At 42.1% G+C, this 15,170-nt stretch overlaps 1 protein-coding gene across 2 annotated transcripts in view; it reads left to right on the forward strand.

Annotated features, from left to right (window-relative positions):
- Ctps1 (CTP synthase 1) overlaps window positions 1-15,170 on the forward strand; it is a 31,367-nt gene that overhangs the window by 11,620 nt on the left and 4,577 nt on the right. For both annotated transcript variants that reach the window (XM_041652251.1, XM_041652250.1), the window contains 11 exons: window positions 1,039-1,122; window positions 1,728-1,808; window positions 4,451-4,602; window positions 6,125-6,257; window positions 8,481-8,569; window positions 9,541-9,635; window positions 10,388-10,450; window positions 12,657-12,700; window positions 13,754-13,850; window positions 14,744-14,799; window positions 14,883-14,979. In XM_041652251.1, coding sequence (XP_041508185.1) covers window positions 1,039-1,122; window positions 1,728-1,808; window positions 4,451-4,602; window positions 6,125-6,257; window positions 8,481-8,569; window positions 9,541-9,635; window positions 10,388-10,450; window positions 12,657-12,700; window positions 13,754-13,850; window positions 14,744-14,799; window positions 14,883-14,979 — 991 coding nt within the window. The remainder of the gene's footprint in view (window positions 1-1,038; window positions 1,123-1,727; window positions 1,809-4,450; window positions 4,603-6,124; window positions 6,258-8,480; window positions 8,570-9,540; window positions 9,636-10,387; window positions 10,451-12,656; window positions 12,701-13,753; window positions 13,851-14,743; window positions 14,800-14,882; window positions 14,980-15,170) is intronic.

Here is a 15,170-nt window from a genome sequence, read left to right on the forward strand (position 1 = left end):
AAAAATTAAGTCAGTATGACCAAACTGCATTAAACATTCTTTTTTTAAAAAAATATTTATTTATTTATTATGTATACAATATTCTGTCTGTGTGCATATCTGCAGGCCAGAAGAGGGCACCAGATCTCTTTACAGATGGTTGTGAGCCACCATATGGTTGCTGGAAATTGAACTCAGGACTTTTGGAAGAGCAGGCAATGCTCTTAACCACTGAGCCATCTCTCCAGCCCAGCATTAAACATTCTTGAGGCAATGTTTCTTCTCAACCTGCCTAATGGCTGTAGCCCTTTAATGCAGTTCTTAGGTTGACCTAAGGTGGTGGTGACCTCCAACTATAAAATAATTTTCGTTGCTACTTCATAACTGATTTTGCTGCTGTTACGATTTGTAATAGAAATAGCTGTTTTCCAATGGTCTTAGGTGACTGTTGTGAAAAAGTCATATGATTCCACCAAGGGGTCACAGTCCACAGGTTGAGAACCATCATTCTAAGGGAAGGTTCTTTCCGACTGAGAACTCTAAACCTAGCAGATCTGTCTTAAGTGTGGGAAAAGAATAAAGATACTTTATTATAGACAAAGTATGGCACATGGCCTACCTGAATACTTCATGTACTCAAGAGTGTACACAGCTGAAATAGCATCATGGGTCAGGAGGGAGAGAGCTCAGTAGAGCATGCCTTAGACAAGCTGAGCTGTGGCAGAAAAGCAGGGCAGTAGTTTGGAAGTTGACATGGACTGGGGGCTGTCTTTAGTGTCGGCCAAGCTCTGGTTCAGTTCTGCCCCAAATACAGATATGGAAAAAAGCCCATTATTTGTAGGATTTGGAGAGTGGCAGGGTGAGACCGTGCAATATTGTCTGTTAAGCTAAGCCCCCATAGAACCATTTGACCCTAAAGAATATGCATGTGTAACTTCAATAAAAATCAAGGCTGAATTGTACAATCAAATTTTCCAATCAGAGGTTTAGAGAAAAGTCCTGCTTGGAAAGCTGTCAGAGAAATGAACCACTTTTTTTTTTTTTTATTTTGTAAAACAGCCAAGTTCAACAGGGGAACAGAAGACAAAACCTACCCAAAACAGTGTTCGGGAGCTTAGAGGACTTGGGCTTTCTCCAGATTTGGTAAGGTTTCCTTCAATGCCTGCTTTTGGTGTTACTGACCACATCTAATTAAAATCTAGCTTCTCGCTGAGAGGCAGGTGGATCTCTGTGAGTTCAAGGTCAGCCTGGTCTACAGAGTGAGTTCAAGGACAGGCTCCAAAGCTACAGAGAAACCCTGTCTTGCACGCCCCCCCCCCCCCCCCCAAAAAAAATCTTGGCCTCTGGTGTGATGGATGTTTGTCAGCAGATGTCTAATTGTGGAGAAAACAGGGCTTTGACTGGGATTGGAGTCTGATTTTCTTGCAGGCACATAGAAAGGCTTATACTTCCTCTTGTGTCTTGATTCTCGCAGTCCTTCACTCCTCCTAAGAACATTGAGGAGGAGGAGAACCAGTTAGCTCTTGTAGTTCACTCTTTCCCCCTTGCTGTCTCTCATGCTCTGCTTGGGATGTAGGAGTTGTGGTTTTGAAAACTAGATAGTGGTGTGTTTGTGGATCATGTGCAGTGTGCTTGGAGCTGACATTTTGGTCCATCTCAGAACATTACCGCTATTTTAATTCCAGTTGCGGAAAGCCCTACTTAGACTCTTCCTTCTGCTCCAAGTTCCTTGTTTTCTTAATTACTAGGTGGTGTGCAGATGCTCAAATCCTCTTGACACATCCGTGAAAGAGAAAATATCTATGTTCTGCCATGTGGAACCTGAACAAGTAAGTACTTTTCACCTCCGGAAATGACTTTACTTCTCCTTACCTTGGGGTAAAGGCATCTGGGGCTGGAGTCACGATCCTTGTGTGACTCTTAAGCCAGGGACTCCTCAGGTTCTGCTTCATGCTCAACCCATGGAACACAGGATGATTTTCATTTTTTCACAGTGATCCTTTATTGTGTACTTTATTTTAGGTACTTCTGTCTTCATAAGTGAAGAAGGGGGAAGATTTCTTTTCTTTAGCAGAATTGATTCTCATAAGAATTACTCTCTGGGCATGGCAGTGCACTGTTTTAATCCCAATATTAAGGAGGCTGAAACAGGTATCTCTGAGTTTGAGGCCAGCCTAGTCTACATGGCTAGTTCTAGGACAGCCAGGACTTCTTGTTTCAGAAGAACAAAAACAAAAAAAATAAAAGCTGTGAAAACTCTTTACTGTTACTCACATTTATTGCAGATTTGAATTGCAGGTCTTCTGCCTATTTTTGGATTGTTTATATCAAGCTATAAGAAGTTAATCTGAATGTAGTCTTTCGTCAGGTATTCAGTGTTTTTTCAGCCTGTGGCTTGCTTTTTATGCTCTTAGTGGAGCATAGAAACTTATAAATGTTCAATGTTTTCTTTTGTGAGTTGTGCTGCTTTCTCTGCTTAATGATGGTCATGAAAATTTTCCTCAATTTTCTCAAGTTTTATATCATACCAGACTCATTTTGAGTCAGCGTTTGTGTACAGTGTGAGGTAAGTAGTGACAGATTATCTTTTTGTGTATGAATATTCAGGTATCCAGCCCTACTTGTTAAAATCAATTTTTGTATAGTATGTAAGATTTGCTTCATAAACCTTAGATTTATGTATAACTTCATTTTTGTTACTATAGTGAATGATATTTTAAAAAACTGTTTTCTTGATTAGGAATAGCCCACATGCGGGGCACCCTAGTGGTTTCTTTTGATTTATAGTCTAGCAACCTACTGAAATTCTGTTAAGTCTTGTTTTTTATGGGCACATACAGTCAATCATGATGCATGCATGTAGTTCCAGTTGCTTTTATTTTTCAGATCACATTGTATTTCTTGTTTGACTTTAATGGGTGACATTTCCAGGATCTCTGACTAGTGATCAGAGCTATCTTCTCTCTCTCTATTTTTAAATTTTATTTATTTTTGTTTGTTTTTGGTATGAATACTCCATCTACATGTATCCCTACATGCCAGAAGAGGGCATCAGGGCATCAGACCCAATTATAGACAGTTGTGAGCTACCATATGGTTGCGGGGAATTGAACTCAGGACCTCTGGAAGAGCAGTCAGTGTTCTTAGCCACTGAACCAGCTCACCAGTCCTGAGCCATCTTCTCTTATTCTTTTAACAGAAAGCAGGAGTTTTGTTAGACTATGGGTATTTTATATTTTCAAAATTTACCTAGTATTCTTAATTTATCTCAATTTATTTTGAACAGGTTCTGAATTTTTATCGCCTTTATCCACAGAGATCTTACTTATCTCCTTTTTAATGTGTTCATGTGGCATGTTCCATTGTTATCTTATTATTGGCACATACTCATTGTACAGAAGGATCAGTTTCTTTATAACATTTCCATAGTATATATCGTGAATTTTGAATTTACTATTTATTTATTTTTGATTTTTTGAGGCAGGGTTTTTCTGTGTAGCCCTGGTTGTCCTGGAACTTGCTTTGTAGACCAGGCTGGCTTTGAACTCAGAGATTTCTGCCTGCCTCTGCCTCCAGAGTGCTGGGATTAAAGGTGTATGCCACCACTGCCTGTCTTGACTTTGTGCGCCCCCCCCCCCCACACCAACTTTTCTTATTTCCCACCTCCTTCTTCTGGTTTTCTACCTTTTACCTACTGTGTGAACCCCCTTCTACTTTCATGTCCTGTATTTGTTTTTAAAAATCTAGATTCCTTATGGGAGAGAAACCAAGGTCCACTTTAAAATGGGCCACTGCAGTAGATTTCAAATTTGACTGCACACTGGGATGAGCTGGGAGCCTGCCACTTCCAAACAGTTGGACCTGAGTGATTGTGCAATATAGCATAGACTTAGCAATTCTTACAAACTCCCTCAGAAATTCTTCTGTATAGCTGTTTGAGAATCACCGATTCTATTAATATGTAGGCATATTTTTGTTGTTATTTTGAGATAACCTAAGGTGGTGTCTAACTTATGCTTCCTTGCCTTAGCCTCCTGAGTACGGGAATTACAGGTGTGCACCACCACATCTGGCTCTTTTTTTAAAAAATATTTATTTATTTATTTATTATGCATACAATATTCTGTCTGCATGCATGCCTGAAGAGGGCACCAGACCTCATTACAGATGGTTGTGAGCCACCATGTGGTTGCTGGGAATTGAACTCAGGACCTTTGGAAGATGAGGCAATGCTCTTAACAACTGAGCCATCTCTCCAGCTCACATCTGGCTCTTTTTAAAGGATTTTTCCACTCATGTTCATAATAGTTTCCATTCACTTATTTTCTATTCTCGAATCAGTTGCAAGTTTATTTTTCTAGAAAAATCACTTTTTTTGTTCCAAATTAAAGTTTTCCTTTATTACGATCGTGTAGGTGTAACCCTAGTAAATTAGTTGTTTTTATTAACCCTCCCCCTTTTTTTAAAACAGGTCATCTGTGTTCATGATGTCTCATCCATCTACCGGGTACCCTTGTTGTTAGAAGAGCAAGGGGTCGTAGACTATTTTCTTCGGAGACTTGACCTTCCTGTTGAGAGACAGTCACGAAAGATGCTGATTAAATGGAAAGAGATGGCAGACAGGTTTGTCATAAGCAGTTGGGCATGCATATGTCAGTCTTTAGTAGGGCTCCACCATGCTGTCATAATGGGTAGAAAAGGTGCTCATAGAAAGATGTTCAGAAGGCTAACAAAGGATTTTATACCCAGAATGTGGTCACAACACAGAGGAGGATCTAGGTAGTCTAGGCCTGTTCCGAGGACTTCAAGCAGTGAGTTCAGATCACTACATTGTGCTGTACTATCTCATTAGCTCAACAGCACCAACAGCAGCCTGGTGGCAGAGGGGTACATGTATTCCCAGAGGCTACAGGAATGCTGGCCTTGGCGGCAGCACTCTTAATACCTAAACTGTGTTTGGGAACATGCCATACTCTCAGCTAGAAAATGCTGAGCAGGGATGAACTGCTGCCACCTTGTCCTTAAGCTCCGAGGTTGTCTCATTTCTGAGATACTAACTCATGGCCTAGAGCAGGGTGAGTCAAACTGTGGCAGGGTAAGCACACACAGATGGAGTGGAGTGCTCATTGTCTTGTCTGTGATAACTGCTTTCACTTGGACAGTTTCTTTTTTGTTTTTTTGACCATTTATGTGGATATCTTTTGTAAGTCTATTTGCATGTAGCTGTAAAAATAGCCTGTAGTTTTTTAATGACCTTTTTTCATAAAACTTGAAACATTGTTAGTCTTTTAATTGTCTTAGGGTCTCTATTGCTGTGAAGAGACATGACCACAGCAACTCTTATAAAGGAATCATTTAATTGGGGCTGGCCTACAGTTCAGAGGTTTAGTTTATTGTCATCACGGTGGCAAGCATGGTGGCTTGCAGGACATGGGTACTAGAAAGTTCTACATCTGGATCTGAAGGCAGCAGGAAGAGACTGAGACACTAAGCCTTAAAGCCTGCCCTCAGTGACACACTTACTCTAACAAGACTTGCTACACCTACTCCAACAATGCCCTATCTCCTAATAGTGCCACTCTCTATAAGCGTATGGGGACCATTTTCTTTCAAACCACCACTTTTAATTATGTGTTAAAATAGAAATTTTTGATGATTATGGACAGGCATCCTTTGTGACTGTACCATAATTTATTTGACTTATGTTAACTCTCACGAATTGTTTGTTTAGTTTTTTTGCCTTTTTGGGTTGATTTTTTTTTTTTTATTTTTAATGACATTTATTTATTTTGGTTGTTTGTGTGCTTGAGCATTTGCATGCCACAGTGTATATGTGGAGATCAAAGGACAACTTGTAGGGGTCTGATTTTTCTTTCCACCGAGTTCTGGGATGGATCTCAGTTCATTGGGCTTGTGTGGCAAGCCCACCGAATCATCTCATTTTACCTACTCAGTCATCTCATTTACTCCAATCCTATTCTTTTTCTGAGACTGCCCTTTTGATATAAGGGTTCTTTTTGTTCTGTGCACAGTACTGAGGTGATACTCTACCGTCTTCCCAGGCATGTTTCCTCCTTGCAGAAGTAATTTCAGTCTCATAATGGTGTGGATGTTGCAAGTAACTGTCTTGATCCTTATTTGCTAGATATGATCGCTTGCTGGAGACCTGCTCTATTGCTCTTGTGGGCAAATACACCAAATTCTCAGACTCGTATGCCTCTGTCATTAAAGCTTTAGAGCATTCTGCATTGGCTATTAACCACAAGTTGGAGATCAAGGTAAGGAAGGGTGGGGTGGGTACAACTAAGGAGTAAATGAAAACAGCTTGTGTGTGTGTTTTATACATTAAAAAATTGGTTGGGTGCAGGTATATGTGGGTACATGTGTATGTGCCATGGTACACGTGTAAAGTTCAGAAAATAATTAATAGAAGTCATTTTTTTTCTTTCATAATGTGGGTCCTAGGGATTAAACTAGGTTGTCAAATTTGACAACAAATGCCTTTACCCACTGAGTCATCTTGAAGACTCAAGCCTTGTGATCTTGTAGATACTCCATACCTACCTGCTTTATGGTTTTTGGACCTCTGCATTTATTTTTAGGGATAATAAAGATTCATGTTGGTTTTGGGTTCCAAGGAGATACCAGAGTATTTCTCAGAAATAATGAAGGGGCCTTAGTACATGGTTCTGAGTGTCAGTCTCTATGGAATGGGAGGGCTGTTGTAATAGGAGCGTTGGGGCTGCATCCCCAACACCCCGGCCGCCTGGCTAGCTTATGCCCCGAAATAACAACACACAAATTGTATTCATTTAAACACTGCTTGGCCCATTTCTATCTACCCTCTTCTATGCTAATTCTCACATATTAATTTAGCCCATTTCTAATCATCTGCATAGCACTGCTAGGTGCACTTACCGGGAAGATGCTTACCTACGTCCATCCTGGATTGGCGCTTCACCTCGTGTGTCTGCCCGGGAGCGGGGAGCATGGCGTCTCTGAGCTCACTTCCTCTTCCTCCCAGCATTCTGTTCTGTTTACTCCTCCCACCTATGTTTTAACCTATCAGGGCCAAGCAGTTTCTTTATTGCTTAACCAATGAAATCAACAGATTGATATATGACACTACCATATCAGAGGGCTTGGTGGACATAGGTATAGTGCACAGCTGATGGTACCACCAAAGACTTTGCCAGTAGCTGCTCTGCTCCCATCAAGTGTCATGATTAAAGGCACAAACTACAGAGCAGGTGGCCAGTCTTAGAGTGCTGGATCTGCTGCCCAAGTGCTCTGAGCTTGGATGTCTTAATCTGCCTGGGTTTCCTTTAAAAGGGGATTGTGATAGTGGTTTCTCCTGTGGTTAAGAACTAAATGGTGCCGGGCGGTGGTGGTGCACGCCTTTAATCCCAGGACTAGGGAGGCAGAGGCAGGCGGATCTCTGTGAGTTCAAGACCAGCCTGGTCTACAAGAGCTAGTTCCAGGACGGGCTCCAAAGCTACAGAGAAACCCTGTCTCGAAAAACCAAAAAAAAAAAAAAGAACTAAATGGTTTACTTGGAACGCTATATAGTAACTGCTGGATGTAGTCACTTCCTTTGGAAGGTGACTGGTCCATTTAGAGTTCTTGTTCCTGTTGCACTGACTGGAACTTTTCAGGAGGTGGAGGAGAGAAGTGAGAGCTTGGAGCCTAGTGGTCCATGAATACAGGTTCCCACAGAATGGTAACATAGACCTAGATGACCCCATTTTACTATCTGGACTTTTTTTTTTTCCTAGTTATTTACATCACTGATTAATTTTATCTATTTGAAATTAGTTTGTGGCCACCTTGTGTTCAGTGAATGGAGGCTGAGAGAAGAATAAAGAATTAAAAGCCCCAGTTTTTTAGGAACACCGAGGCTCTCAGACATAGAACACCTAGGAAAGATCACTTGCCTTGGTAGATATATGAGAGAGGAAGGCCCTAAGGAGGTTGAGAGGGCTTGGGAAGGCAGAGGGAAGGAAGGGTGTCTGATATTCAGAAAGCATTTTCTCAACTGAGGCTCCCTCCTCTGTGATGACTCTAGTTTGTGTCAGCTTGTCATAAAACCAGCCAGTACAGGGTACTATTCCTAAAATGGTTATATCTTATTTTTTATAAATCATACTTTCATTCAGGTGGGAGAAAAATGGAAAAACCAGCTAGCAAATAAACCAAAAACCTATGTGGGATGGCCTGTGGAGAGTGTCATTTGAACAAAGGACAGAGCCTTTTCCAGTGACTTACTTGCAAGATCTAAATACTCCAAGTGGAGTGGGTAGAATTGGACTTGACGGTTAAATAATCTTAAGGGGGACCCTTAATTAAAATATTATTTTTTATTAAATACTAAATTATTGAATTTAATTATGTTCACTTTAAACTGAAATTAAGGGAGATGGAACATTGATAATGTTATTTGAAAGTTGAGAGGTATGGTTGGATTCATAAGCTTCTGTTTTTCTCTCTGCGTGGTGCCCCAGTACATTGATTCCACAGATCTGGAGCCCAGCACCCTGCAGGAGGACCCTGTGCGTTACCATGAGGCATGGCAGAAGCTCTGCAGTGCTCAGTAAGTAGCCTTCTCTGCCAATCCACATAGACCTGTGCTTCCAGTGCTGAGGGAGGTCTTTTGCCTGTTAAAATGTCTTTTAATGATTAGACAGCCTAGTAAATGGAATAATTTGTTTAAAAAAATGCGACGTTATAGTTGGATCTAAAGAAATAAACTCTCATTTTACTGATACTTCATGGGGCTTAAATATTGTTTTCATCTGGATCATTTGATGAGTAGCCATCAGTTGAGTCTCATAAATTGTTTTTGATAGCTGCTGCTAATACTAATGTAGGGCAAGTGCTCTGTCACTAAACCACATCCCCAGGTCCTCTTAAGAGAAGGTTTCTCTGCTTAGCCCTGTTCGCCCTAGAACTTTAGTCTGGCCTTGAACTCAGAGATCTGTCTGCCTCCGCCTCCCAATCATTGGTATTAAAGGTGTGTTCCACTATGCCCAGTTAGATTTTTCTTAAAATATAAAAAATAGAAGGAAGTTTGAATGCACTAGAGCAGTCAGTGTTATGAGGCTCTGAACTACTGCTGATTTGCTTGGTCAGTGTGGTGCACTGCTGAGGCCCCTCATGGAAACTGAGGAACTGGAATCCAGAGGAAACGTGCGCTGACTGCACTTTGAACATACCTACAGTCTGGTATTTAGGAGGCTGAGGCAAGGGGGATTTGTGAGTTTGGAGCCAGTCTGGGCTATACTGAAAGACCTATCTCAGAAAAGAAATACGAATGATGAATTAGGGTCAAGGACAGTAGCAGCAGCATCCTGATAGCCCATGTTTCTGTTTGCACTAAGTTTATTGTGTTTACATTCACAGAATGTGTACCCCCAGTCTTCCAGCTGTAGTCTCAGACCCCCTGGGGGCTTAGATATATGGGAAGTTAGTTCATGGCTCAGTATTTTGGAAGTGGCTTCTTTGGTATGATTAAGGGCTGGATTAGTGGAAAAGGGAAGTTGCTTTGTCTTCTTCTCTCTGCAGTGGAGTGTTGGTTCCAGGAGGATTTGGTGTTCGGGGAACAGAAGGAAAAATTCAAGCAATTGCCTGGGCTAGGAAACAGAAGAAGCCTTTTTTGGGTAAGGAGCCCTGCTGTGCCCTCTTCACTCTGTAGAGAGAAGAATGAGGAAGATGCCATTTTTTTTTTTTTTTTTCCTAGAGAGGAGAGGAATTTTCTGGGGGAAATTCAATTATATTTTCTTATGTGTATGTGTGTAGGAACATGTCATGGCATACATGTAGAAGGCAGAAAACAACTTGTCATGGTTCTCTCCTTCCACTATTTTGTCCCAGGAATTGAGCTTAGGTTATTAGGCTTAGGTTAGCACTTTCAGCTACCGAGCCATCTCATTGGCCCTCAGATTCGTAGTATGGAAAGTTTTTGAGCTACATGTAAATAACAAGGAATTTTGAGAAAGTGAACTGAGATAGGAAATGTTTGCAGTGCATGTAAGGCTGGGTTTTGTGTTATCCTCACTTGGCAAAACAGCCAGTAACTGGGCCGAGTGATTTCTGGATGCTTCCTGTTGCTGCACAGTTAAGTGGTTTTCAACCTGACCAACCTGGAAATGAGCACATAATGAGAAAGAATTGGGAGCGTGGATTTTTAAGGTGCCGAGTGGAGTTTCATTTCTTTAACTGAGTAGCTTTGCAGAACCCTGAATCTTCATGTGTATATAAGTCCTTGTTTACTTCAGCAGGTAAAGCTTTTGGGTGTTTCAGACATGATGTTAAGCATATGATTTCCACTCAAGACACAAAGACAGGCTGGGGGGAATGGAGGAGTTGCCCTCTCAGTGGAGATTGACATTATTTTTCCTTCTCTTGGAAGGTGTGTGCTTAGGAATGCAGCTAGCAGTGGTAGAATTTTCAAGAAATGTGCTGGGATGGCAAGGTAAGTGTCTTGTTTAGCAACTCATTCCTGGCCTGAAAGCCATTGTATGCTGGTGGTTGAGAGCTGTGAGTATGATGCCTGTTTTCTCAGCAAGTCTCAGTGTTCAGGGAAGAAGGCACCTTATTCATAGTGGTGCAAGAATCCCTCTACATATGCATGAAGTAGCACTTGAGTGAACAGGTCTTTGGCTGTTGCCCTGCATGTTTTGTCTCAAGATTCTTACTTTGAACACAGTGACCACCACCCAGATGTTGTCCAGCAAGAAGCCACTGATGTACAGAAGGATGGTGTAGTTATAGACTTGGGCTCAAGTTCTGGCTTTATCACTAAATATATAGGTAGTTTTAGGCAACTTAGTTTTTCTGACTTCTGTTGCCTATAGAATAGGCATCACTTCACACAGTTGAAAAAAATGAGGTGAAGCTGAGTGATGATGGTGGCATATGCCTTTAATTCTAGCACCCAGGAAGCAAAGGCAGGTGGATTTCTGTGATTTCAAGGCCAGTCTGGTCTACAAAGTAAGTTCCAGGACAGGCAGGGCTACCCAGAGAAACCAGGTCTTGAAAAAAATAACAGCAAAAGTAGGTGAAACACTATAAACAAATAGTCCCTATCAGTTCCTGCCAGAAAGTGTAAGATCTACTTGTAACTGGATGACTATGAGAGACTAGACTTCTCACAGTGCTGGCTTTTGAGCTTGCTACAAAATGAAGCATGTAGGTATGAAAAAGCTGTCTGTAGTGTGAGAGCCTCTGGGCAGCTGGCTTGTGGCCAAGGCTGGGTTCCACCTCACAACCCTGGGGACCATGGCTCAGTGGGGATAAGCAGCTTGTCCTTTATTTCTGGTGTCTGAGTCTTCACAAGGACTATGCTCATCACCCGGAGCTGGCATCTAGGATTCTTGGATGCTTTTACACTCAAGCTCAAGCTCCTCCCTCCCCCTGGGGTTCCTAGTTGGGCAAGTGGCCTTATGATATGCTTAGCCTGATTTGGGCCCAGGCAGGAAACAGTACCTTACATTCACACAGAAAGGGATTTGATCCTTTGCCTTTTTGCCTAGTGCAACCTATAGGAAGGTAGTTTATGTTGAAATCAGTTAACTTCCCACCTTTTTCAGAGACTGAGACAGTGAGTTTCATGATGACCTGGACTGTACAACAAGACCTTGTCTCAAATTAAAAATGAAAAAGGGCTGGACATTTTGCAAGGCCCTGGATTCATTCCCAGTGCTGCAAAGAAAAGTAACAGCTCAGCTAATTCCTAACTTAACTGAGGATGACAGCATATTAGATGCTGAGGACGGAAGGCAGAGGGAACAGTTCTTACTCACCTTAGAGAATCTATAACAAAATGAAAAATTAATGTAAAAACTGTTATCAGAGAAACAATCTAACATGATTTTTATCCACCTTGCAGTTTGACTTCCCAGAAAGATAAAGATTTGATAGGGCGAGTTCACGGGTGTTTAGTCCTATTTTACTGTCCCCTGAAGGGATAAAACTATGTGATTATATTTTAATTATTATAGCCGGGCAGTGGTGCGTCCGCCTCTAATCCCAGCACTCAAGAGGCAGAGGCAGGGAAATCTGTGAGTTTGAGGCCAGCCTGATATACAAAAGCTAGCTAGTTCCTGGACTGCTAGTACTGTTACACAGTGAAACCCTGTCTTGAAAAAAAAGCAGACGAAACAAAAAAATTTACTAGTTCTCTCTCTCTTTTTTGGGGGGCCTTGTTTTTTGCTTTTTGTATTTTGAGACGGAGTCTCACTGTGTAGCTCTAGTTGGTCTTGAACTCTCTGTAGATCAGGACTTTAACTCACAATATTTTCCGTGCCTTTGTATCTTGAGTTCTAGAATTAAAGACATGTGCCACCACACCTGGCTTTTGGTGTTCCATAACTTTGTAACAATTTATTTTTATTTTTTTTTACTTTGTGCATATGAATGTTTGTAAGTGCATTCTATTTGCCTGGTGTCCATGGAGGTCAGATGGCACTGGATCCCCTGGAACTGAAATTATGGATGGTTGTCAATAGCTGTGTGGGCACTAGGAACCAAATCTAGGTCATCTGGAAGAGCCGAATGCTCTTAATTATTTGGCCATTAACTTTAAACAGAGAAAGAGATCGTGATTTGTTGCTTAGCATGAAACAATAACAGGTTTTGTTTATAGCTATTTTCATAACTCAAATATTTTAACTTTTCAGATGCTAATTCTACAGAATTTGACCCTAAGACTAGCCATCCTGTGGTGAGTCAAGCATTTGAACCTCTCAGGGCTTAGAAAGGGTGGAAGGACGTCTCTGAAGCAGGGGATGGCAGACAGGCAGTGAGGTCACTGCGTCCCCAAAACCCTCAGATCTCATGATAAGGACTTTCTGAGTTTTCACTTAATTCCTTACCAGTCTTTTCAGGTAACCACAGGAAATCTGTAATAGACAGGTATGGTCCCTGATAGCAAGGAGACAGCTCTCCTGTCCCCTCAGTTCCTGGTGGGAAGTGTGTGGGGGTGGAGGCTTGTTGATGGTAACCATTGTTCTCAGAGTTCCATAAAGCAGTTCATGTTCTCTTGGGTACCAATCCTGAAAGATAGACAGGCTCAGGGTTGACAAGCTCGGAGTGGTGATTTCTTTAGTGGTAAGCAAGGCTTTTTCCAGACTGCAATACTGCTGCTGTTGATCACCTAGATATGTGGCCTAGACAGCCTGTGATGGTACTGAGGTTCACTGGGGAGGAGCTTTGTCTTTGAATCCCTAGCCCATGAGTGACAGGCATACTTAAGCATTTTCTTTTTCAGTATTCAGCAAATGCTAATCATTGGTTGTGTACAAGGAACTGTTTTGTCGCTGAGAAGATGGACAGGTTTTTGATCTCAGTGACTTAGCATCTGTATATTAGGTGATCTGAAGTTGGAGTTTTGTTAATGTAAGAACAGTGGGATGAGGGAGTGGTGCATAGGGAAGCCTGGAGGAGTTTGTAAGGTGCTCAGGCATGCTGGGCCAAGAGGCAAGCCATTTCAGCCCCCTTTGGGGTGCCACAGTCTCCCTGTTCATAAACTTGTTAGTGGCTGTTGGTCTTTTGTACCCTTTTTTCAGACCCAGAGGACAGCCATGTCTGACTAGTTAGTCTTGTGGCCATATTAGTGTGGTGCCACAGCACAGAGCCTTTGACCTCCCAAGGGGACAGCATCATGAGGCAGGCTGAAGCACTGAACTCCTTTCTTGGAGTGCTTCACTTGGGGAAGGAGGTCTGACTTTAACAGCAGCAAATGTGGAAATCAGATTTGTTTTCTGAACATCTCTAGGTCATAGACATGCCAGAACATAATCCTGGGCAGATGGGTGGAACCATGAGGCTGGGCAAGAGGAGAACCCTGTTCCAGACCAAGAACTCAGTCATGAGTAAGTTGTTTCACATGAGTCTGGCTTTTGTCCTGGTTTATACAGGGCACATGGGCTAGGTGGTGCTGTAGCTCCAAAGAGCCAGGCCAACTTTTTCTTGGCCTTGTTCCTGTTTTTGCAATTTTTTCTTCCTCCTTTTCATGCTTGTTTAGGATGTTCTGTGTTAGCTAGATGGTCTCTGGTAATGCAGACAAGCCATTAGGTTAAATCCATTGCAATCCATGGTTACTTTCTTATACTAGTAAATAAAACTATGCAGAATTTGATGGTTAAAGAAAAAAATCACAATTTCATATAGTTTAAATACATTTTATTCTAACAAATAATCATGGTTAAAAACTTAGGAGAATTGGAGGAGGAAAATATCGAAGAAAATTAGTAGACATTGCCTTGCCCAGTGGAAACATTGCTTTCTATATCTTGTGGGAGTTCCAGTGGCAGACTAGTTTGAGAATCACTTGTACCATTTTCCAGTTTTTCCAGCTGTGCTGTTATATGGATTTGGGGCCTCAGTAGGCAGTGAGGAGCGAGTCAGTAAGCACCCCATTTCCTCACACTGCTTGTTTATCCACAATCACCAGGCACCAGCCAGCTTTTCATTTCCCTTCCAGACACTGTTCTGAGGGCCTGTCCTGTCCCTGTGGTTCCAGCATCACAGTGCTTTGCATTTAGCAGTGATTGTTCAAGGGACCCCGTGAAAGTTTGTTCCTGTTCTGGTACTTAGTTTGGGCAGAGGAGTCCGAGCCCCAGGAATTATCTGAATTATATATATCAAGAGCAGATGGCTAGCAGAATTTTTGGTTGCCTGGTTTACTACCTACATGATGGAGTGAATTGGGAAGTTAGTAGTTTACATAGATTGTTTGTCATACAAATTGCCTGGTTTTCTGTAGGGAAACTCTATGGAGACATAGACTACTTGGAAGAGAGGCACCGCCACCGATTTGAGGTGAGGATGTGAGCCTGCTCCTTCTGTTACTCTGCAAAGAAGGGAATGGAGAGGCCAGCATAATGAGTTTTCCTGCCCCCCAGGTGAATCCAGTCTTGAAGAAGTGCTTGGAAGAGCAAGGCTTGAAGTTTGTTGGCCAAGATGTTGAAGGCGAAAGGATGGAGATTTTGGAGTTGGAAGGTGACTGGGTAGTGATAACTCCTCGGTTTGTGGGAAAATAGAAAAATGTGTTTCCCAGGTGAGGCGGTGTCACACACTGCAGTTCCAGCCCTTAAAGAGTTGAGGGAGGAGGATGAGTTCAGGTTAGCTGGGGCCAGAGCCAGATAGACCATGTCTAAAGAAAAACGAGGAGGCAGCAGTGTCTGGGCAGC

Source organism: Microtus oregoni, unplaced genomic scaffold (genome assembly GCF_018167655.1).
Source record: "Microtus oregoni isolate MIOR12 unplaced genomic scaffold, Mior012 000005F_ref0000423, whole genome shotgun sequence".
NCBI lineage: Eukaryota > Metazoa > Chordata > Mammalia > Rodentia > Cricetidae > Microtus > Microtus oregoni.